The sequence below is a fragment of the Physeter macrocephalus genome, chromosome 11, assembly GCF_002837175.3.
Source record: "Physeter macrocephalus isolate SW-GA chromosome 11, ASM283717v5, whole genome shotgun sequence".
Lineage (NCBI taxonomy): Eukaryota > Metazoa > Chordata > Mammalia > Artiodactyla > Physeteridae > Physeter > Physeter macrocephalus.
In genome coordinates this window covers 177,558,946-177,585,956 of record NC_041224.1, presented here as the reverse complement: position 1 = coordinate 177,585,956, position 27,011 = coordinate 177,558,946, and the positions used below count along the sequence as shown (strand labels likewise).

General features: G+C 45.0%; 1 protein-coding gene across 6 annotated transcripts in view; it reads right to left on the bottom strand.

Annotated features, from left to right (window-relative positions):
- Positions 1–27,011, bottom strand: part of EML1 (EMAP like 1) — a 209,129-nt gene that overhangs the window by 129,189 nt on the left and 52,929 nt on the right. The window contains exon 1 of one of the 6 annotated variants that reach the window (XM_055088709.1): positions 23,816–24,188. The exons of 1 other annotated variant lie outside the window; for it this stretch is intronic. In XM_055088709.1, the coding sequence (XP_054944684.1) occupies positions 23,816–23,960 (145 nt within the window). In that variant the 5' untranslated portion in view covers positions 23,961–24,188. Of the gene's footprint in view, positions 1–16,040; positions 16,249–23,815; positions 24,189–27,011 lie in introns of those variants that run through there. 4 more of the 6 variants (XM_024131049.2, XM_055088708.1, XM_055088711.1 and 1 more) reach the window with 4 other exon arrangements.

Genomic DNA, 27,011 nt, shown 5'->3' with positions numbered 1-27,011 from the left:
AAAAAAAAAAAAAGGGTTATGAAGAACCTAGGGGCAGGAGAGGAATAAAGATGCAGACATAGAGAATGGACTTGAGGACACGGGGAGGGGGAAGGGTAAGCTGGGACGAAGTGCGAGAGCGGCATGGACATGTATACACTACCAAATGTAAAACAGAGAGCTAGTGGAGGCTTTGCTACATGTGATTGTGAGTTATTTCACTGCTGTAAACAATGAAGAAGTGTTTCTGGTAATACTGAAAAGCTTTTCAGGATCAGGAAGTTCTCCCTTTGCCTTTCATGATGATTTAAAGATAGCATGGCCCTTTGTCTAATTTTAGTATTTGATTTTTCTTTTTTTTTTTAAGCAAGATAGCACAGGGAGATCAGCTCAGTGCTTTGTGTCCACCTAGAGGGGTGGGATATCGAGGGTGGGAGGGAGACACAAGAGGGAGGAGATACGGGGATATATGCATATAGCTGATTCACTTTGTAATACAGCAGAAACTAACACACCATTGTAAAGCAATTATACTCCAATAAAGATGTTCCCAAAAAAAAAGCTCTACAGAAGAGCAGAACTTTCACATGAAAAGGGAGAAACAGAAACCATTAAAAGCCACATGCTTCAATTCAGGGGAGGTTTTTCCACCCTTCCATTCCCCCCAATCCCCACCAAATGATGTCCAATCAGGATGAGCCTAAATAATAACTGAGTCACCAAAAAACATTTGGTGTTCAGAGCCTTCTGGATTTTGAAATCACAGATAAGGAATTATGGGCTGATTTAGAAGCTAGTTCTCCCTCAGGCCATTGGATCTTAAGGCATCTGAGATAAATATGTGAGAGAGAAACCAAGCAAACAGGCAGAGCCCAGCCTAGGTTACAGGGCACCTGTCGGAACACTGGACACGACTTCTGGGCATGTTTCCACCCACCCTTCAGCCACAATGGAAAACTGCACACGTAAGAGGTACTGCTGCAAAGCCAGCAGTTTCCCCCACTCTTTAGGATGATTTGAGAGAGAACAGGAATTTAAAAAAAAAAAAAAAGCAAGGCACTTTACCCAGGATGTGGCCCTGAAGAACAAGATCAACATTTGTCAAATATGATGTTTAAGTAGATAAGGAAATTTACGGTTTTAAGAAGATGCTATGGAATCCTGTAAATAATCTTGTAACAGCTTATGCTGCATCCAGATTTTTGAATGTCAGGTTTTTCCAAAAGCAAAGCGCTATCTATAAATCATTTTTTTCAAGGTCCAGGAAAACAACCACCTCCACAACAAAATTTGCAGCATAGAAGGTGCAATTATCTATATCATATTTTCTTGTTAAATCAAGTGCTCTTTTCAAGGTCGATTACCCGAACAGTGTAGATACTAACGTAGAGAAGGCAACATGGCACCGTTCAAAGGACGCTGGGTTTTGTCAGGAGACCTGCGTCTGGGGGTCTGTCACTTCCTGAACTGACTGGCCTTGGTGAAGCTACTTAACATCCATCAGTCACCTGATGGATCTCATCGTCCGTAACATGAACGTGATAAAAGAGTATTTATCTAACTTATGTTAGAGTTTGGTTGTAAGAATTAAGTGAGAAACAGATCTGAAGGTGCTTTGAAAACTATAAAATACTAGAGTGGAGATAGCGTCTCTCAATAAATCCCTCCAATGTTGGAGCAAATTACAGTGGGTGGCCTGTGTTTAGCGGCCATGTCCACAACAACAGAAGGTAAATAAACCGAATAAAATTGTGTGTGTGTCTGTATATATATATTGTTTTTTTTACCAAGTATGTACACAAATATGTATAGTCCATGAATGCTGAAAGCTCCTACACTGACTCCACTCTACAATAACTAAGAGGCTTTGCTACATGTGATTGTGAGTTATTTCACTGCTGTAAACAATGAAGAAGTGTTTCTGGTAATACTGGAAAGCTTTTCAGGATCAGGAAGTTCCCCTTTGCCTTTCATGATGATTTAAAGATAGCATGGCCCTTTGTCTAATTTTGGTATTTGATTTTTCTTTTCTTTTTTTTTTTTTTAAGCAAGTTAATTACGGCATCACCAGGTATCTTTCTGTAATGCAACTCTCTAATCCTGAATAGTATTTGATTTTTCATTCAACAAGCATTTATCAGACACACACCATAACCAAGGCCCTGTGCAAAGCAACGGAAGGAAGCAAAATAAAAAAGACAATACAGGGTCCCCACCCTGAAGGAGTGTGCTAGCTGGTGGTGGAAACAAAGGTTGAACAGATAACCAGAAGGCAGGATGGAATGAACCAAGTGCCAGTTAGAGGGGTATGTACCAAAATTTGGAAATGCAGAGAAAAGACAAAGTGACCCTGGAGAGATCAGGGAAGATTTCAACCAGGAGACAATGTGTAGGCCGGGTTCCTAGGATAAACCGTGTTTCACTATGGAAACAGGAGGGGATAAGGGTTGATAAAGCATGACTACAGGACCACGGAAATTCTTGGCATACTGGAAAAGCAATGCACAGTTGACAGAGGGATGAATCCAACATTTATGGGATGCCTACGTGACATCAGGAACTAGGCTAGATCAACGCAGTTGCAACCATCAAATATTTATTAATGTGTCACAAAGGTAACACATTAATAAATATTTACATCTTGATTCAAGACAACACCACTGGACCTCTTGCGATTGCCCTCAGACCCTTCCCTGTCCTCTGTGCTGGGAGGCTAACTCTGGCAGGGGTAGGGGATTGCAACACAGCCCCTTGGCTCCCTGGCTCCCCTCTCCGTTTGCCCAATGGGGCACAGAGCAGCAGATGGGCGGGAGGAGGGAGAGTGGGGTCAGGGTGCTTCTTCTTCATAATTGGCAGAATCATGATTTGAACCCAGACCTATCTGTCTCCAAAGCCCATGCTTTGAACCTCGGGAATGTAATCTGGTGATAGATTATAGACGGTCTTGAAAGAAATGCACACAATCTTGTGCGCTAATTCTCAAGAGTTAATGTCTCATTCTGGACATGTGTAGCCTACGCCTGCTCATCTTTTCAAACAGTCCTGTGAGTGCGATGCTCCAGTCAGACACTCATGTCAGTAGCTCGCGCCAAACGTGCAACAGCAATCTTTTAAAAAAAAAGAACAAAAACTCAGAGATATTCCAAGACTCCAGTCCAGATCCTTCCTAGAGCATGGGCCTCACATCTGCTGTTTCCTTTCTTAGATTCTTAGCTAGTTGAGAGAGAATGTACGCTATTGGTGATCAGAAGGCATATGTCCTGGAATTTCTTTAGCAAACATATGCCCCTCATCATCTTTCTAAACTGCCCTAAAATTTCCCCCCCACCCCCTCATTCCTAAGAGAGCTTAGACACTTGTTACCATTCTCTGCTTGTCAAAGTGGCCTCTGTTGCTGTTTGATGGCGTACAGGGCAGTTTGGAGTCTGAGCCCTGTTTCCAGGACTCTGCACCACCCTTCTTGAGTCTGGCTTTGCCCTGACGTTAGCTCTGGGGAAAGAGCACACTTTTTACTGCAGGGATTCCAGAGATAAGATGCTTAGACTTTACACAGGCTGAGCAGAGCTGCTGGTAACGCACGTGGGTGTGATCTGGTGACGCCCCAGCAGGGACTCTGACAGCCTCGAACTTTGAGGTAATTACCCCCCTCCCCTGGCACCCAGCTTTGAACCCTTAGTCAGACATTGTTCGGTTTGGGATTCTGTAACTCATGAAACTAGAGTTTCACAAAAGGTTGTGCAAGGGAAGTGAGCCCGTTACAAAAGGGCAAATACTGTAGGGTTCCACTTATATGAGGGACCTAGAGTAATCCAATTCTTAGAGACAGAGAGTGAATGGCGGGTGCCAGGGCCGGAGGAGGGAAGAATGGGATTTTTTGTTTAATGGGGACAAAGTTTCAGTTTTGCAAAACGAGAAGAGTTCTGTGGACGGATGCTCGTGATGGTTGCACAACCATGTGAATGTACTTCATGCCGCTGAACTGTACACTTGAAAATGGTTAACGGAGTCAATTTCATGTTGTGTATTTTACCACAATTAAAAACTAAAAAAGTGTTCTAAGAAGAGCAAGAGAGTAATAAACGGGACGAGGCTGCTGGAGAAAAATGGAAAGAACCAGAACTACCGACAGAAAGACTGAACAGTTTCCTTGATGCTTGGTCACCGCAGGGGAGGGGGCTATGTACAGAGCGTGTTAAAACTGTCTAAGTGGGCAATTACCAGACCAAACGACCGCGTCATATTTCCACTCTGAAATGACTCACTCTCTGGCTCAGCACACAGGGGCTGAGGGCCCACGATGCATTCCTCTGGGAACTGCTGGTCTGGAGGGAAATCAAGGTTCGCAGTGCACTGAGACACAGCACCGGGCTCGGGGCACCAAGAGAACCTCGCCTAAATTCAATATGCACCAGGGAGGGCTCCAGGGCATGGAGCCAGGCTCTAAAGGTAAAGGAGGATTGCGGAAGGGTCCCTGCAGGGAGGGCAGGGGCACAGCACGTGAGGACGCACGTCAACCAGCCCTGCACCTCCAGACGCTACCCGGAGCCCAAGGGGGCAGCCTCCGAGGCACCCGGGAGGAGAGGCCGCCCTGGGTCAGGGAAGCAGGCGGAGGCTGTTCACGGACTCAGCCCTGCACCCTCAGAGCCATGGGTAGCTTCCATGGGACTTCGGGTAACTCAGAGATAAACGAGACGCCTGCTTTAGAAAGTGCGTTCGTGGTGTGATTTGAAGGGAAACGTGGGTGAAGACAAGGAACTTGTTCGGAGACCCTCTCAGCACTCCAGTGGAAGGAACTCAGATCTGGACTAGTAATTAGCGTGTGGCCTCTCCCAGAAGCAAGGGGCCAATGAAAAACACCTCCCACACCCCTTTGTGTCTGGGACCCATCTTTTGATCCGTTGCCCATTCACCAAACACAACTGAGCACCTCGTAGCCTGTGGACCGTGGAGCCAGATGCCTGGGTTCAAATCCCAGCTCTGAAAAGGACCAGCCAGGCGACCTTAAGTAAGTTACTTAAACTTTTAGGGCTCCGTTTCCTCACCAGACACAACGCAGGTGATCACAGCAGCCACCTCAAAGCAGTGGAATGAGGGTTAAACAGGGGACACCTGTAAGTGCTCAGACTCCGTGACACCTGAGGCTGCCTGGTGAGACCTCCAGCACTGCCTGCGTCTCCCGCTCCTCCCCTGCCACGCACACGCACACGCACGCACGGTGCCCGGCAGTGGGCAGAGAAAGATGAATGGGACGTGGCCCCCACTTTGAAGAAGCACAAGCTCTGGCTGGGAAATAACAACTCTGTAGTGTCAGAGCTATAATTAAGTACAAGATGCAGTCTGAACACATATTTTTATATAATTAAATTATGTCAACTCAATACGAGGCCGTTTTCTAGGAAGGCAAAGAAATGACACACAGAGCAGATTTTAGTCTTTGAGAGCAGCGGAGTGTGGGCAAGGCTGCATAATTACTTTCTAAAGGACTAATTTGGTGAAGCCACGCTCACAGATCATTATCTTTATTATATTGCCCATACGTTCCCAGGGGAGCAGTCTCCATGTTTTACACACGGGATAGGTAAGCATTACAAGAAACTTGATATTACACGAAGCGTCATCGCTAAGTTCCATTCCTAAGGATTTTCAACTGTTGCTGACACTGTAATTGGGCTAATATGTACAGAGACGTTAGAGCATAAGACAGTCCTAACTATACCCGACTGCTTCTCGTCTGGAGCATATTTTTCTAGAAATGGTAAAATTCTTGTTACACAAAATAACTTTGGGGGGTTAATTTAACAGTCCAAACTGTTTTTTACTGCTAAAGACGCCAGTTTTGCCAAGAACTACTTCCTTGTGTCAGTTCCTTTGGCTGAATAGAATTTGTGTTAAGTCTGTTAAACCACCCCAGGCTTTTTGCAAATGTTTCTCCTTATTGATTCAAGTGGACCCGTGTCCAGCTGGGGCTTTCTGTACTGTTTGTGCAGGGGAGTCTGACTCCATCTGGCCAGTCTCTGCACCGTCCCATATCCGTATGTTTCTGGGTTTTACCCGTAATGTTTCCTTGCCTGCAATGCCTAAGCCTACTGGATCTTTGATGAGGAAGAGAGTTAAATGTCACACGTGTGTGCGTGTGTATCGACATTCCTGTGACATGGGTACCAATACGTATGCGTGTGTACTTATATACATATGTGATATATAATATAAAATATATACACACATTATTTCAAGCATACAGAAAGGCGCATGAGTGCTTTCCCTGTTTAACCTCAACGTAGTGCACGTGTTACATGGGAAGCATTTTGACTGGTGTGTGTGTATTTCACACACACACACACACACACACAATATCCATCAGGAAACCCACCAGGGGCAGGCTCAGCTGAGGAGCAAAAAAACACAAACGTGATCTCCGGGAGCCTCTGCCTGGAAAGTGGTGACAGTCTAACGGGAGATCTGAAAATAAATCACCATGACAGGCCTCTGGGATCATCATGACGACAGAGGTTTATGTGGCCACCAAGAAAGGACACCTCACAGCACTCGGGCGCCGGCGTGGTGGCAGGCGAAGGAGCTCGGGAGGCGGCTGAGACAGGCAGCTGCCCGCTGGGGGCTCTGGGTGCCAAAGGGGAAGGAGGGGGCCCTGAAGACTCTGCAACAGGAGGTGGTTTTCCAGATCAGATCTGTCTTCCAGGAGGAGCATTCCAAGCAGCTAATTTCACCTTAGGTGAGCTCATCTTCAACGTGGATTCGACCACGGTCTGAGCTAAAGCGCAGGGAGAAATGGTGAGATACTTGGGAAGCAGAACCTCCCAGGCCCATGGAGATGGGAGGCCGGGAGAAAGAGGAGTGTAGGACAATGACTAGGGAAATGTAATGTTTCTAGGGAAAACCATGTTTTAAACATTTTTCATTGTCCTGTGCACATTGCAGGGATTCACTCAAAATTGGCTCCATGCGCCAAGTGAGCTTAAAGGGCTCTCTCTCCATGAATGCTGCTGCCTAACCGTCTCTGTCCTCATTATCTTTCATGTGAGCTGCCCATTGTCCTTGAAAGGCTTTTTGTGGGAATAATTTGCAGTCCAGGACAATAATGCCTTCCCCTCCAGAGGGCACAGCACGCAGGACACAGCCAGTCCTGGACCACACCACAATGATGCACAACGATCTGGCCCCCACCCCTCGGAGGGCTGGCACCGCCCGTTCCCTCCCCCTCTGCAGGTAGCCAAGGTCTCCTGTGGAACTCCCCACTGTGGGCTTGGCGCCCCTGCCCTATTGCATCATCCAAGGGTAACGGTCAAATGTGCCCCTTCGTAGAGGGGGTAGTTTATTAAAGTCAGAGAGCTTAAATCTTTTCCTGAAAACTGGCAGAAAAAAATGTGCTGTTGCATTCTAAGACACGACTAAGTCCTCTGTAAAAATGTGGTTTTCCACACAAATAGTATTTTCCAGTAAAGATACAGCTTGAGAGGAAACAAAATTGCAAGTATGTCTACCTAACTCTTAATGGAAAAACAAATACTTTAAAGAAAGATAAACTTCTAAAGAGCTATTTCTTTAAAGTAAACCAAGGAGGATGTGTGCTGGCTCCGCCTGGCACATAAGGACAGACCCAGTCCTACATGATAGTAAAACAAACATGCTGCTTTCAGCAGAATATTAAATGCACGTGTCCAATATCTAGTGAGAAAAACATGAAGCCTCGGGGGGAGGGTGTATTGATAATAATTATATAGCATTTAAGGTTTACAGCACACTTTTTTATTATCCATGTTTCTGGTGGCAATTAAAACACTTTACAAATCCTAGAAATCCTCTATTAAAAAGCTAGGATTTTTAAGATGAATAAGCACAGTTTTCCTGAAAGAATTTTTGCGAGTAGTACAAATTACCATTGATTTTAAGTCCTTGGAGAAGCTGCTTTGCTAATAAAAGCAATGCTTTAATGTTCAATTTTCAATGCTATCCGTGATTAAGTTTTTACGCTTCTAGTTTTATAGCTCGAACAGACTGTAACAGTAGAAACAAAGATGTTATTTTTCTTTTATCCATCCTCCACTCAACTAAAATGTTTATTTTTTTAAAAGACTATATGAAAAGGCTTACACCATCTCAAAAATTAATAACCGACTAATGGTTACTTTTAAGCATAGTTTTGTGAATTCTCCACCAAAATCCTTGGGTCTGTTCATAATGTCATAAATGCTCGTGGTTTGGCTATAAAATAAATTCCCTGCCGGAATACCAAGTGTACCAATTAGAAGTTCTTGCTTAGCACGGGTGCTTGCTATGCACTCTCCCATGAAAGCATTTTCTATAGATTTTGCTATCAGAGAAAGCCTAAATCAGTCCTCTGCCACCACATAAGAATACGTAAGAGGTCTGAAAATACTTCATGTTGTTGAGTTCAGAGTGATTTCCTCACACGAGGTCCTTGATGCTGTTTCAAACGCAACTATTTGCCAACTTGAAAATCCTATCCTAATCATAGTAAAGAGAAAGTGGTCAGAATTACAGAGGCCAAACTATTTCTAAGATTTTAAATAAAGTATTCTTAACTCCCCCAATATAAATGTTTAGAAATGAAAACAAGTTTTCATTTCACAACTAGAAAAAAATAAATGGCAGTACCTCAAAAGATTATTATACTGACTTCAGAAAGTCATTGGGAGCAGCAGGTTGTGAGTGTGGACTTGACCAGCCATGGTTATTAACAGGTAGCACCTGCAGGGGAAGAAGCCCAGATGCACCAGGAAGTGGTAGATACACCATGCATAGGATTTAGAAGGAAGCTGATAAGGTCTCTCACAACACCTTTCCAGGCAAGATTGAAAAAAAGCTATCAGCCAGAATCATAACGTCTAAGGCAATAACTAACTTCCATGTTATTATAACACTGAAATATTTTACGTAAGCGTTGGGATTATTTACAGCATTACGATACAGACTACAATCATCTTGGGCTGGAGGAAATGCCTCATCAAAAAGAAAATGTAAAAGTAAGCAAAAAAAAGGGCTTAGCCTCAACATAATAAAGGCCATATATGACAAACCCACAGCCAACATCGTTCTCAATGGTGAAAAAAATGAAACCATTTCCACTAAGATCAGGAACAAGACAAGGTTGTCCCCTCTCACCACTATTATTCAACATAGTTTTGGAAGTTTTAGCCACAGCAATCGGAGAAGAAAAAGAAATAAAAGGAATCCAAATTGCAAAAGAAGAAGTAAAGCTGTCACTGTTGGCAGATGACATGATACTATACATAGAGAATCCTATGGATGCTACCAGAAAACTACTAGAGCTAATCAATGAATTTGGTAAAGTAGCAGGATACAAAATTAATGCACAGAAATCTCAACAAAAAGAATAAAATACCTAGCCAAACATAAACACCTAGGAATAAACCTACCTAAGGAGACAAAAGACCTGTATGCAGAAAACTATAAAACACTGATGAACGAAATTAAAGGTGATACAAACAGATGGAGAGATATACCGTGTGCTTGGATTGGAAGGATCAACATTGCAAAAATGACCATACTAGCCAAAGCAATCTACAGATTCAATGCAATCCCCATCAAACTACCAATGGCATTTTTCACAGAACTAGAACAAAAACTTGCACAATTTGTATGGAAACACAAAAGACCCCCAATAGCCAAAGCAATCTTGAGACAGAAAAACGGAGCTGGAGGAATCAGGCTTGCTGACTTCAGACTATACTACAAAGCTACAGTAATCAAAGACAGTACGGTACTGGCACAAAAACAGAAATATAGAGCGATGGAACAGGACAGAAAGCCCAGAGATAAACCCACACACATATGGTCACCTTATCTTTGATAAAGGAGGCAAGAATATACAATGGAGAAAAGACAGCCTCTTCAATAAGTGGTGCTGGGAAAACTGGACAGCTACATATAAAAGAATGAAATTAGAATACTCCCAAACACCATACTCAAATATAAACTCAAAATGGATTAAAGAGTTAAATGTAAGGCCAGATACTATAAAACTCTTAGAGGAAAACATAGGCAGAACACTCTATGACATAAATCACAGCAAGATCCTTTTTGACCCACCTCCTAGAGAAATGGAAATAAAAACAAAACTAAACAAAAGGGACCTAATGAAACTTAAAAAATCTTTTGCACAGCAAAAGAAACCACAACAAGACAAAAAGACAACCCTCAGAATGGGAGAAAATATTAGCAAACGAAGCAACCGACAAAGGATTAATCTCCAAAATTTACAAGCAGCTCATGCAGCTCAATAGCAAAAAAACAAATAACCCAGTTCAAAAATGGGCAGAAGAGCTAAATAGACATTTCTCCATAGAAGATATACAGATTGCCCACAAACACATGAAAGGATGCTCAACATCACTAGTCATTAGAGAAATGCAAATCAAAACTACAATGAGGTATCACCTCACACTAGTCAGAATGGCCATCATCAAAAAATCTACAAACAGTAAATGCTGGAGAGGGTGTGGAGAAAAGGGAACACTCTTGCACTGTTGGTGGGAATGTAAATTGATACAGCCACTATGCAGAACAGTATGGAGGTTCCTTAAAAAACTAAAAAGAGAACTACCATACGACTCAGCAATCTCACTACTGGGCATATACCCTGAGAAAACCATAATTCAAAAAGAGTCATGGGACTTCCCTGGTGGTGCAGTGGTTAAGAATCCACCTGCCAATGCAGGGGACCCGGGTTTGATCCCTGGTCTGGGAAGATCCCACAGGCCGCGGAGCAACTAAGCCCATGTACCACAACTACTGAGCCTGTGCTCTAGAGCCTGCGAGCCACAACTACTGGAGCCCATGCTCCACAACAAGAGAAGCCACCGCAATGAGAAGCCCACGCACCGCAATGAAGACCCAATGCAGCCAAACATTAATTAATTAATTAATTAATTTTTAAAAAGTCATGTACCACAATGTTCATTGCAGCTCTATTTACAATAGCCAGGACGTGGAAGCAACCTAAGTGGCCACTGACAGATGCATGGATAAAGATGATGTGGCACATATACACAATGGAATATTACTCAGCCATAAAAAGAAACGAAATTGAGTTATTTGTAGTGAGGTGAATGGACCTAGAGTCTGTCATACAGAGCGAAGTAAGTCAGAAAGAGAAAAACAAATACCGTATGCTAGCGCATATATATGGAATCTAAAAAAAAAAAAAAGGTTCTGAAGAACCTAGAGGCAGGACAGGAATAAAGATGCAGACGTAGACGTAGAGAATGGACTTGAGGACATGGGGAGGGGGAAGGGTAAGCTGGGACGAAGTGAGAGAGTGGCATGGACATATATACACTACCAAATGTAAAACAGAGAGCTAGTGGGAAGCAGCCACATAGCACAGGGAGATCAGCTCGGTGCTTTGCGACCACACAGAGGGGTGGGCTAGGGAGGGTGGAAGGGATACGCAAGAGGGAGGAGATATGGGGATATATGTATACGTATAGCTGATTCACTGTTATACAGCAGAAACTAACACACCATTGTAAAGCAACTATACTCCAATAAAGATGTTCAAAAAAAAAAAAGGGCTTAGCTACAGTACGTGTAAAACACAAGAATTTTAGGTGAAAACCAGTAAGAGGTAACAATGTGAAGTGACAAGCAAAAGAGTTAATACGATCTTGGGCTGCATTATTAGAGGTATAGATTGTAGAACATGGGAGGTGAAGTGCCCGGCTCTACTCTGCTCTATTTAAAAACCATGCTTGAAATACAACATCCAGTTATGTCAAATTTAAAAAGGCCTATAGAATAAAGAAAACAAACGTAGACCAAGAAAATCAGGATGATTAAGGGTCTAAAATTGTGTCTTGTGAGGATTTTTTTTTTCTTTTTTAATGGTAATGTTTAGCTGGAAGAAGACTTGAGAAAGGGCTATCATGACTGTCTTCAAACATGGGACAACCTAGCACATGGAAAACAGATTAAACCTATTTTCTCTGGACCCAAGGGACAGAACTGGGGCCAAACTTTGACTGCATTTAGGAACTGACAGTCTGAATTATACAAAGAAGGAATGGCTTGCATGGAGGGACAGTGAGTTTCCAGTCCCTTGGAACTGCTTGAACGTGGGTTGAATAACCTTTGGAGCATCCCCCCATGGAACAGAGATTTAAAGCCCTGGAGGGATGGGTGGGTTGAATCAGTGGAGGGCGAGACAGGTGAGGAGGACCAGAGAGCGCTGTCCTCTCCCCGCTTCAGCTGGAGCTGCTCCCTGTTTATCTGCTTAACATTTGGATTCCTGGGTGAGCTGTACTTTGAAGAAACATTCAAAGGCTTAAGAAAGTAAACCATGAGATGAGATCACCTTTTTGGTCCCCTCGAATGCTGAGACTCTTATAACCTATGGCAACTAAGCAAGAGTGTGCATTGACTTGTTTTGATGATCTGTGACTGATGAGAGAATCAAAAGTGACTCACAGAAATGAAACAGCAACACTACGTCCTTCCCACCCACTTCCTTCCCTCTTTCATCCAGCTCCTTGACTCCCTATTCTTATATCAGCAAGGTATAATAAAAAGAGCTTGACATTTAGATTTCAAAAAATTCAGATTGGTTCCTCAAAAACGTTAAACCCAGAGTTCCCATATGCCCCAGCAATTCCACTCCTAGGTATTGACCAATGAGGAATGAAAACACATGTTCACACAAAAACTTGGACATGAATGTTCCAAGTAGTATTATTCATGATTGTCAAAAAAGCAGGAACAACCTAAATGCCTATCAGCTGGTGAATGGATAAATTAAATGTGATCTATCCATACAGTGGAATGTTACTTGTCCGTATAAAGGAATAAAGTACTGACACATGCTACAACATGGATGAACCCTGAAACATTATGCTAAGTGAAAGAAGCCAGACACAAAAGGCTAAATAGTATATGATTCCATTTATATTAAACATGCAGAATCTATAGAAACAGAAAGTAGGTTAGTAGTTGCCAGGGGCTAGGGCAACAGGGAATACGACCCTGTGGGTCCTGGGGTTTCTTTGGGGAGGTGATGAAAATGTTCTAAAATTAGATAATGTTGATGTTTGCTCAATTCTGTAAATATACTAAAAGCCACTTAATTGTACACTTTAAAAGGATGAATTTTTATAGAATGTGAATTATATGTCTCTATAGCTGTTACTAAAACAAAGAAATCATACTGGTATCCAAGCTTTACTAGTTGTGTGGCCTTATAAAGTCAGAAAAATCTCTTTGAGCGTCAGTTTCTTCCTATGTAAAAGAGGATGGTAATTCTACCTATGTCAAGGGAAGGCTCTGAAGAAAAAAATGGAATAAAGGATGGTCAGTATTTCCCAAACGACAAACTGTCTTATAAATGCCAGCTTTAGTCCACTTTCCAACTACTGTAGTTTTTCTTAGGGCAATAAAAGAAGTTTGTGATTTCTAGCTCACTTTACAGAGTTCTAAACAGTTTGAAGAAAAAACATGGCACATATTTTCTACTTAAATGAGAAGGCCAGTATCTAAAAGATGAGAATGGATCGTCTTTTCAGGAGGCCAGATACTGCCTACGTTCACATTTAATATCCATTACAAATTAAGTAGGAGAGATAGTAAGGAAAAAAAGTATAAGGATAAAAGAGATTTCACTCATTCAACGTCTTTTCTTCCTTCCTTCTCATTTTTATTACTGACTTCTATCTTTATCTCACCAGGAGTACATTAACTGTGACAGTCATACAAATAAGAAGTATGGGTTGTAATTTCTGAAGCTAATATACAACTATGACTTTTTAGTTCCTGTCACTATCAAAAGCAGGGAGTGTACCCAACATATGAAAATTTATAAGTTCATCTATTACACTGCTGTAGCCCTGCCACTGTCATGTGAATCACTAATTTAAAAAGAAAAAAAATTGTTTCAATGTAGCTAATAAAACATCCAAAGGTTTAATTTAGTTCTTGGGGAAATGGTGTTTCTGTGATCCAGTGCTTTAATTGAATGATCATAGTCATTAACTGGATTGTATTCATTTATATTTTCACTTAATGGAAGCCTCTTAAAAATGAATAATTTCACATCAAAACATCTGCTGCCTAAGACATCACCAGTTAACATTCATTTCCGCCTGACAGACTACTCTTGCTTTAAACTTTATTCATAAGGTAACCAAAAAATAAACACAGAGCTGAGCTTTTTAAGAAAAGCAATTCAACAGTTGTGATTCGATTGTATTTTGAACTGATCTTATTGCTTGATTCTAGCTATTTTAAAGTCATTTCTTTCAAGGGTGGTTGGGGGAAGGATGGATTAGGACTTCGGGATTAGCAGATGCAAACTATTACATATAGAAGGGATAAATAACAAGGTCCTGCTGTATAGCACACGGAACTATATTCAGTATCCTGAGATAACCCTTAATGGAAAAGAATATGAAAAATAATGTATATACTGTATAACTGAGTCACTTTGCTGTACAGCAGAATTTAACACAACACTGTATTGATAAATCAACTATGCTTCAATAAATAAATAATAAAGCCATTTTTCTTTAAACTGTTAGCCATACTATATAAGAGCTGGTTTTTACTTTCTTCTAGACACCGAACGTTACCAGTAAAATTCCTTAACGATATCACCAACCTAGCAATTAACAAGAAAAGGCAGAAGACCAAAACATTCATGAATAGATGTGTAGGTCAACTTCATGACTGAGCGGCTGTTTAGAAACAATATGACCAGCCCCAAACAACTGCTCCAATATGTGGAGAGTAAAACCGTTCCCATGACTCTAAACTATGTATTGTATAAAGGATTCCAGTGGCCAGCAGAGTACCAAATACATTCTGTCTGCCTTCAACTCTGAAATGTTGTTAAATGTGGAGAGAGAGCCAAAACTTTCTTCCTTTCCACTGAAGAGGGCATTACAAGTTAATGAAGGCTCACATGTGATTAATAGGACAATTATAAGCTGCCAAAACTATCAGAATATATACTCTTCCATGAAAAAGATGATAAATTTCACCAGAGATTAAAATATCATTACAGAGGATGAATCAACCCAGTGATCTTTATTGCCAAGGCTAATACCTCCAATTTGCAAACAGGTGTTGAATAACTAGAAACATTCCCCTAAATCACAATTACAATTGCAAAATAAATTGCTCGAGTTGTCAAAGCATCTAGAATTCCAAATTATTCCGACTGCACTATAAGCAAATTCCATAAAACACATTTTTTTTTCTTTAACAAACTTTTGGGATCCTCTAAGAAAGCAGTAAATCCGACATATAAAAAACTGTATGGTTAACTTTTGTGCATGAATTATCACACATCATGTTCTGATAAACTATGCAGTCTGCTGTGAAAATCTTTTTCAACCCTGCTAGTGAGATTAAAATCTTTCAAGCATGTAGGATTTTATATATTTTTAAAGATGCCATATTGGTAGCTATTAATATTTCCTTTCTGTAAAAATAAATAAATAAATAAATAAATAAATAAATCTATCACCCCGTAAACAAAACAGTCGAAACACTTTTAAGCCAGGTTCACTTTGCCTGTCCATTTACAAAGCTCTAGATTGCATGAAACTGTGATGATTTCATCAAAGTAGAACTGAATGGATCCTGAGGGTCCATCCGCGACAAACACTGCGCACATCCTCGAAGGAGTGTTTCGTTATTAAGTGATTTGTTTTCCGAGTTCTTCATCCAGACATTTCCAAACAGATGTGAGTTTGGAAGCAGAAAGCAACACGTCCCCGGAGCCCCGGGGCGGCCGGGCCTCCCCCCGCGCTGCCCGGCCGGTGCGCTCGCGCGGTCTCCCCGGGATCGGCCGCCCCGCGCGCACTGGCCGAAGCCGGAACGGGAGCCGGGCGGGGCGGGGCGGGGGCGCAGCGAGGCGCGGCCCGGGGCCCGCGGCCCAGCACAATGCGCCCGCGGCGGCGGGAACCGCGCGCCCCTCCGCAGCAACTTTGCACGGCCTCCCCGGCCGCCCGGCCTCGCCCCTCGGCCCGCTCCCAGCCGCGGCCCCCGCCCAGCCGGCCGCCGCCCCTCACCGTTGCAGAACTGGAGCAGCGAGGACGTGTCGTACAGGCTGCTGTAGCTCGAGAAGCCGTCCTCCATGCTGAGGCCGCCGGGCAGCGCCCGCTTCCCCGGCCCGGCCGCGCCGCCGCCGCTCACCCCCACACTGAGCCGCGCCGAGCTGCGGCCGGCGCTGGCGCTGGGGCCGGCCCTGCTGTGGCGGCGGCCGCTGCCGGTTACCATGGCAACCCCGGGCCCGCCGCCGCCGCCGCGCGAGCCCGGCGCCCGCTCTGCCCGCCAGGGGGCAGCCTCCGCGGGGGACGTGGCCGGGCGGGGACGGGACGGGGCGGGGACGCGGGAGGGCGGGGCTGCCGGGTCCCGGGAGCCCAGGGCGGCGCGCGGCCGGGCCCGGGATGCTGCAGGAGCGCCGCGGCCAAGCCCCGCCTCCCCGCGCGGTCGCTGGCGCCCCCCAGGAGGGCGGGAGGCGGGGGGCGCGGGGACAAAGGAGAGGCGGAGACGTGGGAGCGGGCGCGCGGGGAGCGGGGGCGTCGCCCCGGCACGGGCAACCCCTCCTGCGGACGCCGGAGACCACGCTCCCCGGGGGCACTATCCCGGCGCCCGCGGGCGGCTCCAGGACCAAACATGGACAACTCGCGAGCTCATTTCGGCTGTCTTTCCACGTCGCAGCAACTCCGCTTTTGGCCACGTCCTGCGAGGCGCGCCCCTCTTTCCGCACGTCTTCCGCCACAGCACAGCCCTGCCTCGAGTGAGAATTAGCGCAGGGCTTGTAACTCCGCTCTTGGGCCGATAAAAGATGCGGCTTCCCACTTCAAAAAGAGGCCCTGGTAATGTCAGGCTGGAAAGGCTGCAGCCTTTAAAGGAGCTAAAACATCTGCTCTGTTCTCTCCGCCTCTGATCAGCCCCTGGGGTGCAGATTTGTCACATTACACACTTGTTAGCTTGTTACAGGACCCACGGAAATCTGTATTTACTCTATCTCAGAGAGACGAAGAGTTGGGACAAAATATCATAGTAGGAGATAAATGCACAAATCCACGGGTTTGTAACTTTTCCATTCCTTGCGTACACATGCCAGGTTAATGGTTTGAGTTTCAGTGCTCATGGCCTGAAGTAAAGATGCTGGCAAATAACAAGTCAGGATGCAAGAGAGAAGAATATGAGTTTGGTGATCCTCTGGCTTTGTCCAGAACAGACCGCCTAACATTTATGCTCCCAGTTACACAATAGTTATAATTCACTTACATGTAAAATTCTGAGTGGGTCCGAGTTGTAGGTGTTAATTCCTGTAGGTTGAACACAAGTAGGTGAAATGAGAACCAAGTAAAAAGTTACTATTAGGAAAACGTGGGGGCGTCACTGGGGTTCAGAGGCGGATAGAGGCCTGTCTTTGCAAAAGCAGAAGATGCTGTCAGGGATGGGGCTCTGGGGGTGTGCCTGGTGTGTTTGGCACATGGGGTAGCATGACTGGCATCAGATGCTGTGGGCAGAAGGGAGAGGTTGAAGCCCTTATCAAGGTCCCGGTCAGGGAGACCAAGCAGAGAAAACAAGAGGGATTGTTAACGGGAAAAGTACACGGGGAGGTGGGGGGCTCGCTCAAGGGCTGCAGGTGCTGTGGGTTTGACTGTGACCTGGTGTTTGAAGGACAGCGTTAGTGGTTGTGGAGGAGAGAAGGACCAGGGCCTGCTGACAGGCCAAGGGCTGGCCGGCCAAGAGCAAACAGCTTGTATATAGATCGTGGGAAATAAGGGTGCGCAGAGAGAGGGGGGGGCACGGTAGAGAGGTCCCGAGAGCCGGCAGAGGAGCCTGAGCCAGAGCTGGCGGCAGGCGGAGGCAGGCTGGCACGAGCAGTGTTAGAGATGAGTCTGAGTGTGAATCGGACCACAGGGGCCGTGGCCTGGAGCTGGAGCAGCCCAGGGTGTCTGCAGCGCTCCAGAAACCAGACACTCAGGGCCCAGACAGTCAGAGGGAAGAAAGAGGCTGAGGGACCGGCCAGAGGGAAACGGCTCCAGAACGATACAGCTGGAGAGACAGAGAGGCCAAGCAAGCGAGGACAGCAAACCTCCTGTTAGGGATGCCCCATAGCAACGGGGGATGCAGACCAGCTGGCCAGTGAAAGAATGGGGATGTGGGAATTCTCAGCAAAGAGGCTGTGCATGAACTGTAAAGGAAAGAATGGAAGGTCAGAAAGGAGCTGGGAAGATCCTTGGAAGGGGAGAAGGACGTTCCAAAGGAGCTGTCAAAGAGGCAGGATGATCAGCCTAGCGGGTTGTCTCATTAAGTGAAGAGCACAGAAATTTGCAAGGAGGTGGGCCTTTTCACAGGTTTCTCTAGAGGACAGGTCAAAGAGGATGAGCCGGGGGAAAGGGCTTCGGTCTGGTGGCAGAGGGCTCCCAGGTAACTTGGAGCATCTTGGTGAAGCAGTGGGGACCGGAGCCGGGCTGCTGGACGTCAAAAGGAGAGCACATGGGGACTTCCCTGGTGGTCCAGTGGTTAAGACTCCGCACTTCCACTGCAAGTGGCAAGGGTTCGATCCCTGATCGGGGAGCTAAGGTCCTGAATGCCGCGTGGCGTGGCCAAAAAAAAAAAAAAGAGGAGAGCACATGTAGATGCACATTTCAGAACCTTGGCAGGGAAAGGAAATAGGGGCCACATATAGAGGGCAGAGGTGGCAGAAGCGTCACATGAAGCCTCTACCCCCGCCAAGTACAGGTTGGCCCTCTGCATCCCGAAAGCAAGAGGCAGGTACCGTGCAGGAGGGGTTTTGAGGACACGCACACATTTGAACTTGGCCCTTCTCTCTTTTCTCATTTCCCATCTTGCTTCCCTTCTAGTCCGATCTTTATGCTATCGCTACTCTACTTTGTGGTTTTATACGTTAGGATATTTTGGATAATTGGTATTAAAAAACTGATATGTGGCATTTTCTAACTTGGAAATGAAGTGATCATCATGAATAAATGATCAAAAGACGATTCTCTCTAAGAATGTTAGCATTCCCGATTTATAATGTTAAAGGTATGATATTTGGTGGCCCCAACAAAGGAAGGTTGGGGAATAAAGAAAATTCGGAAATGGGACGAAGAAGAATTGAGCTGGAGATTTTCTTAGAGGATTTTACTTCCACCAGAGCAAAATTACAAATAACAATTAAGAACACAGTCCACTGCTTTTGAGATGATAAAGATCATGATTACACTCTTAACCTAGAGTATTAAACAGCTCTGTTTTTCCCCACAATGATAAAAGCCTTACTCTAAAAGGGGCAAATTTTAGTGTAATTACAAGGATATGCATGTTAAGTCAATTAGGTGTAATCTACACAGCATTTTTTAAAGACCTATGGAGAAGGTTCAAGAAAAATCTCTGAAAACCTAATTAATAATGTGAGATTTTGTGCCCAAACATTTTAACAGACTGTTATTCCACGTCATTTTGAGATAATTTATGGCCTGAGTCCAAAACATGTTGTCATAAATGATACATGCTCTCTAGGACAATATAACCATAGCATTCAGTGGCATTAATAGCAGCATTTGTACAACATGTGAAAAAGAAAGGAAAATGGGAGCTCTGTAGCCATTATTCATGGAGAAGTAATTAAAAAATACCCAGAAATGTAAAGCCTCGTGCATCTATAGTTTAATTCAACGTTCCTCCAAAAATAGTTCTACAGGACTAGGAACCATGCAGAGGCTGGGGATACATCACGCAAAACACAGTGCCTTCCGAACTGCAAATGTCATGAAGTTAAAGAGTCACATCAGGGACTTCCCTGGTGGCGCAGTGGTTAAGAATCCGCCTACCAATGCAGGGGACAGAGGTTCACGCCCCGGTCCGGGAAGATCCCACATGCCGCAGAGCAACTAAGCCTTGCGTCACAACTACTGAGCCTGCGCTCTAGAGCCCGTGAACCACAACTACTAAAGCCCATGCGCCTATAGCCCATGCTCCGCAACAAGAGAAGCCACCGCTCGCCACAACTAGAGAAAGCCCACGCGCAACAACGAAGACCCAACGCAGCCAAAAATAAAATAATAAAATAAAATTTTTTTAAAAAACAGTCATTCAGCACTTTAAAAAATGAAACAGAATCAACTATACTTTAATTTTTGTAAAAAAGAAACAGAAAACTCCATTCTGGGTATATACCCAAAGAAATTGAAAGCAGGGTCTCGAAGAGATGTTTGTACACCCATGTTTATAGAAGCATTATTCACAATAGCCAAAATGTGGAAACAACCCATTTTCCACTGACGGATGAATGGAGAGATAAAATGTGGTCTATCCGTACAACGGAATACGATTCAGTCTTAAAGGAAATTCTGACACTTGCTACCACATGGATGAACCTTGAGGACAGTATGCTGAGTGAAATAAGCCAGTCACAAGAAGACAAATGCTGCATGATTCCACTTATATGAGGCCCCTAGAGGAGTCAAATTTATACAGACAGACAGTAGAATGGTGGCTGCCAGGGGCTGAGGGTGGGGGAGTTAGTGTTTAATGGAGACTGAGTTTCCAGTTAGAATGATGAAAAAGTTCAGGAGCTGGATGGTGGTGATGGCTGTCCAGCAGTGTGAATGTACTTAATGCCACTGGACGGTACACCGCAAAGTGGTAAAAACGGCAAATTTTATGTTGTATGTATTTTACTACAAGAAAAAATAGATGAAATAGGAAATATCAAGGTGCATTGAACATTACTAAGAACATGCATTTTACCTGAAGTGTTGATCTTTACTTGAAATGTCTGTATGTGTGCTGAGTTGGGATGTAGAATGTATTTCTCCCTGTAGGTGACATATAACAATCGTACAAATAAATACGTCATTCCAAATTGTGATAAGTGTTATGAAACAAAACCAGAAGGAAGGGTTTCAGATTATTGTGGAGGGTCTGAACTGGACTGAGGCGTGAAAGGAGGTCACAAAGCAGCAGTGGGCAAAGAACCAGTGGACGTTGCTTCAGGCAAATAAGGCTCATCTGGGGAACTGAGATTACCGCGGTGGGAGACGGGGTGGCCTGTTCACAGGGGGGTTCTGATTTTATTCTAAGAGCAGAGAAGTTGCCTCTCAGTTAGTGTTTTGGGCTAAATTGTGCCCCCTCCCGCCAACTTCATTTGTTGAAGTACTAACTCCTTGTACTTCCGAATGTGATCTTATTTGGAGATGGAGTCTTTACAGAGGTAATCAGGTTAAAATGAGGTCATTAGGGTGGGGCCCTAATCCAATATGACTGGTGTCCTTATAAGAAGAGGAAATTAGGACATAGACACACACAAAGGAAAGACCATGTGAAGACACAGGGAGCAGACCGCTGGCTGTCTCCAAGCTAAGGAGAGAGGCTTGAAATCCATCCTTCCCTCCCAGCCCTTGCCCACACCTTGATTTGGGGCTTCCAGCCTCCAGAACTGTGAAACAATAAATTTCTGTTGTTTAAGCCTCCTGGTGTGTGGTACTTCATTACAGCAGCCCTGACGAACTAATACAGTTAGTACAGAATCTCAAAGTCAAGAATTGGATATTCCAGAGATTCAGGACACCATTCATCACTGATACTAAATTATAAAATATAAAATACACTTTCTCATGATAAGACTGTTATGCCATAAAATGAGAGCTAATCACAGATTCTTGACATCAATAAAAAATATTAAACTCCACTGTCCCCAACTTGCCTGCTGACGCAGCAGTATTTTTCTGCAACATCCCTGACAAATGGTCACTCGGCTTATTTCAAAGTTGAAGAGCTTGAATTATTAAAAAGATTGTTGGTTATTTTTATCCCAAACCACCCTTTCCAAAGCGTCCTTCATTGATCCCGCTTTTGTCTGGTCAGTTTAATCTCCCTCTGTCCTGATGCAGGCTGCTGTCTGTTCTGAAAGGGTGCTCTAACAGCCTGTGTCCCAGTTTCCCCACCTCTGCTTTGTTACTCCAGGGTTAACTCGCCCAGAGAGGGGTTAACGACATCATTTCATTCTCTGATGCCTGCCACATTAAGTGCACACATCTTGGCGTGGACTTCCAGTCTGTCTGTGTTCCTGCCACAAATGCTGTCTTTGGCATCCGACACGCTCCTGCCACACCACGGACACGGCAACCCCTATCCACGACTCTCATACGTGCCATGCACTTGAGTGCTCTGGACCTCTGCCCACCCCGTTTCCCAGGGCTGAGTGCCCACCTCTCTGCCTGCCAGCAGAGAAGCTGCTTCATCTGGGAGGGCTTGGTGAGCCCCCTACACCCCCCTCACATCTACTGGTACCTGATTGCATCCCTTACATCAATCAGCCTTGTCTTGTAGAATCGTGTGTGTGTGTGTGTGTGTGTGTGTGTGTGTGTGACCTGAGTGGCATTTCCCTTAAATAACTTGGAGATTATGATTCTATTGATACGACGGAAGTTTGTATTGATTTTTTTTTTTTTTTTTTGAGCAGCCAGGCTATATGCTGTTGGTTCATATTGAACTTCTGGTCAATTATAAACCTATCAGTCTTTTTCAAATGAATTACTGTTGGGTCGTCTCCAACCTGTACTGACTGAGCTAATTGATTTTTAAAAAAATTTTTAATCTAAAGATAAGATTTATCTTTACCCCTGTAAAACGTCATTTGATTTGTTTCAATCCATCCTTTTAACGAAGCAAAATCTTTTAAGCTCTAGAATCTGGGATATAACACGTCAGCATTGTGACAGCAGCGAATGTGCTGTACTAAACCCATTAATGTCTTCTTCATCCTTGTAGTTGATAAACACGTTAGAAGCACAGGGTGGGGCTGGCAGAGGCGTGGAGCTCTCACATCGGCCACACCTCACCAGCTGCATCTCCACTGATCTTTTTATAAATACTCTGGATGTGTCTGCCCAACTAAATATCAAGTCACCCAATTGTTTGTTGGCCCAGACTATTTTTCTCTGTACTTTCCACAGGGTTTTGGGAAGGCTCTTTACCAACGCTTTGTACATCCAGCCTGGTAACCCCGTGAAAAGAGGGAATGAGTTTGGTTTGCCTCGTCGTAACAAATTTCCTTCCAAGTGAGTTCACACCAGCTCTTCAAAAATCTGTTAAAACTTTTGCTCAGAACCAATATTAATATCAAATTTATTATCTGTATTTTCCAGAACCCAACTTATTCTGCTTTTTGGAAAATTATGACATTTTTCCCTTTCCAGTTTTCTGCGACTCCCATCTGGCCAAATCCGAGAAAGTTTGTGGAGGCCTAGAGACTGGATTCACAGCCACTAAGTGCCACCCGCCTGCCCCCATCTCTCACCTATCTTGGGCTCTTGACAATTTCTCCTAAGGGACATTTCTTCAACTCTTCCCAGTTTTAAGATTATTCTCCTTATTGGAGGAAGAGAAACCCGCAGAGTCCGAGATACGCAGACTGGCTTTCAGAGTCCTTCGAGGCCCCCATTCTCTGCCTCAGTCAATCCATTCTCCTTTTTTCTTTTCTTTTCTTTTCTTTTTTTTTTTTTTTTTTTCTGGCTGCACCGCATGGCTTGTGGGATCTTAATTCCCTGACCAGGGATGGAACCTGGGCCGTCTGCAGTGAAAGCACAGAGCCCTAACCACTAGGCTGTCAAGGGAGTCCCTCATTCTGCGTTTCATTCCCCGAACACCCTGCAGTTATCTGCCCCTGGGGCTTCACTTGCATGATTTCCTGGAAATATCCCTCCGCTCGTCTGTGGGCTCCGCTCTTAAGCTACTCCCGCCCTGTCCAGCCAGAGTGCCTGCCCCCTCCACTGCTGATGGCTGTCTCGGTACCGTTCCTCTGTGCTAAACCAACCTGCTTTTTGAAGCTCTGTAGAAGCTGGGGGCTCCGTGGGGGCAGGGCTGCTGCTCTTCACTCTGTATTCATTCACCCTCCCGCAGCAGCCAGCACGTGTCCTCCCAGAGCTCTCTCTGGCCTCGCCCCTGGCTGGGAGCCTCATCCCCGCCTACGGAGGCGGATCTTGTAACTCATCTCACAAAGGTGAGCCCAGCTTTCTGACTACCTGTGCAGTGCTGGTCCCGGATGGGCTGGGGTGGGTAAGAGGCACCGGACGAGAAACAGCACTCTGTGTAATAAACACAGCCTTATCAACTTCATTATCCTATCACAAAAATGTCGACACTGCAGAACCATGAACTTCTGAGCCTCCCACAGATAATCTGCTAATAGTCCAAATGGATATGAAAACTCCTTGTTATCTGAGAAACCCATGGGGTTTCTTCCCTCAGTAGCTTAGCCACTCAAAAGCATTCTTAATGATTTGCGTTGATCAAAAGAATTTACATATTTTGCAGTGTCTGAAGTGAAGTGGAAAATTAAAAGCAATATGGGTTGGTTTTCTTTCTCTTTTTAATCCTTTTATTTATTTATTTTATTATTTTTTTGGCCATGCCGCACAGCTTGCGGGATTTTAGTTCCCCAACCAGGGACTGAACCCAGGCCGCAGACAGTGAGAGCTCAGAATCCTAACCACTGGACCACCAGGGAATTCCTGGTTTTCTCTTTTCAGAATGGCATTCCATTGAGGAAACTCAGTGTTAAAATCGTCCCTTATCCATACAGTAATGCAAGCACTGCAGTGGATGGCAAACGAAATTTCCGTTGTGGCATCTCCACCGAAAAATGTCATTTTCAGGAATTTTTGTTCATTTGCTCCATTGTGTCACCTGTGAGGTTTTATGGCAATTCTTGGCGTACCACCGACTAATCACAGAGTAAATATTCTAATATTAGGTCAACTACTCACCCCAGTGTGCTGGGGAAGCCGTGTTTACGCTTGTGTCCTGACATAATAATCCCCCTTTGACCCTGAAGTATTCTAGTTTGGATGACAGATTATATAGTCATCCTAGCTAATATGGAAAGATGTAGACTATACCCATATCGTGCACTGAAAAAAATTATTGAGGTTCATACAGTTATATTTACAACGCCATCCTCAGCTTCCTCACAGCACCAAAACTGCAAGAAATAAAAACAAGTTGCCGGAAATCTGAATTATCTGTCGGGAAAGTCAAGTGAAAGGCCCGTTTCTGAGGTTTGCCTGGTCCCTTCCTACCACCCCCATCAGAGCCCTTTTCATCCCAGTGGCTGAGATACATAATGCTTATTTGTAATTAACAAAGCATCCTGGAACCCTTGCTAATATATTTGCCTATGGTCTGCAGACTCTAGTTATCGCATTGATTAAGGCAAAGGTTTAAAGGGTCTTCTGAGCAGAGATCACTGGTAAGATGCTGCTCCATCTCCCCCAGTCATGGGCTTGTTCACTGTGTTGTTGTTGTTTTTTTTAATTGAAGTATAGTTGATTTACTGTGTTGTGTTAGTTTCTGGTGTAGAGCAAAGTGATTCAGTTTCATATATATATATATATATATATATATATATATACACACACACACACACGTGTGTATATATATATATATTCTTCTTCAGATTCTTTTCCATTATAGTTTATTACAAGATATTGGATATAGTTCCCTGTGTGTTGTCCTTCATCACAGATGGTTGCTGGGTGTTGACTATTGGCTCACTTGTTTGCACACACTCAGTGCCCACTCTGTGCTGGGAACAAGGGACACAAACGGGACTAGAGCCACGCCTGTCCCCTGAGGGGCTCATCGTCCAGGAGGGGAGTAAACACCACAGGAACACACTGAACACACAGGAGGGGACCAAGGCACCCAGGAGCTCACTGGGGGAGAGTGCCAGTGCTGTCCATGCAGCAGTCACCATCCGTGCCACAGGCCTGTGGGGTCGGTAGTACTGCCTCAATTTTATGTGTAGGGAAACTCCCTTGTGAGCAGAGGGGCAGGTGCCTGGCCTAAGGTCACCTTGCTGGTGAGAGGTAGAGCCAGGATTTAAATCTGATCCTGTCAGGCCCCAAACCTTGCTTTTCTGCCCTGAACCAGCACCTCAGCAGCTGAGGATGGGATAAGAGAGCCTGGGGGAAGGACGGAAGATTTACCCAAGAATAAAAACTGACAGCCTGGTTGGGGACAAGAAAGAAGAACACCCCGAGATAGGGTAGGGCCATGGACCTCATCCTGTGGGGTGCAGACCCCAGGTCCAACTTACCAACAGTACATGTGAAGAAAGTATTTGCTGCTTGGGCTTGAGACAAATGACGGCGTGAGGATGACTGAACCCCCAGGGGCTAGGGCAGGCAGGGGAGGAATCCAGGTTGGGGGTGTTGGATGGGACCAGAGTTCTGGCTTTGATGGATCTGAGAGATGAAGTAAGTAGGGAGGAGGAGATAAAGTCATCCAAGTAAGAGGCTAGAAATGCACACCTAGTGTGTCTGGGAAATGAGGAGCCATCCAGCTCTGTTCAAGTCAAGGATGGGACAAGGAGGTCAGACAGGAGGTATCAGGCTGCATTGCAGAGGGCCTAGGACCCCTTACTAAGGGGTTGGACTTGGCCCACGGACGATGAGGAGTCCCTTGGAAGCCTCACAATTAGGATGTGCTTCAGGAAGTTTGATGGGGAAGTGCCTGTAAACGGGACCAGGAGTCACAGGACAAACTAGTGGGCCACAGGCATAGTTCCAGGCGAGGCAGTGAGAGCCTGGGCGTGGCCGGCAGCCATCCTCCCAGGTGTGTGGGGAATTGGCCAGTCGGACCAGCGTATTGACACAGAAGACACCAGAGGAGGGTCTCACTCTGAGAGGGACGGAGTGGGATGTCAGGGAGAGAGGTGAGTGCAGGGAGAAGGCCGAGGCCTTGGCAATGAGGGTGCATTTGGGGACACAGAGGCTGGACAGCTGAGCTGTAGCAAGGTCTGAGGGCTAGCGGTGGCCAGGAAACAGGCAGTCAGGCTGGGAAAGGAGGAAAGAGCTGGAAAACCCGGCAACATGGTCAGAAGGGACTTAGTCAGGAGGAAAGGGTCAGAGGAAGGAGAACTGGTTACAGTTCAAGGAGAAGGGAGGTGGTGGCTGGAACAGACTTCCAGAGAACACTGTGTGTGTGGGGGGGGGGTCACTTGGGACAGA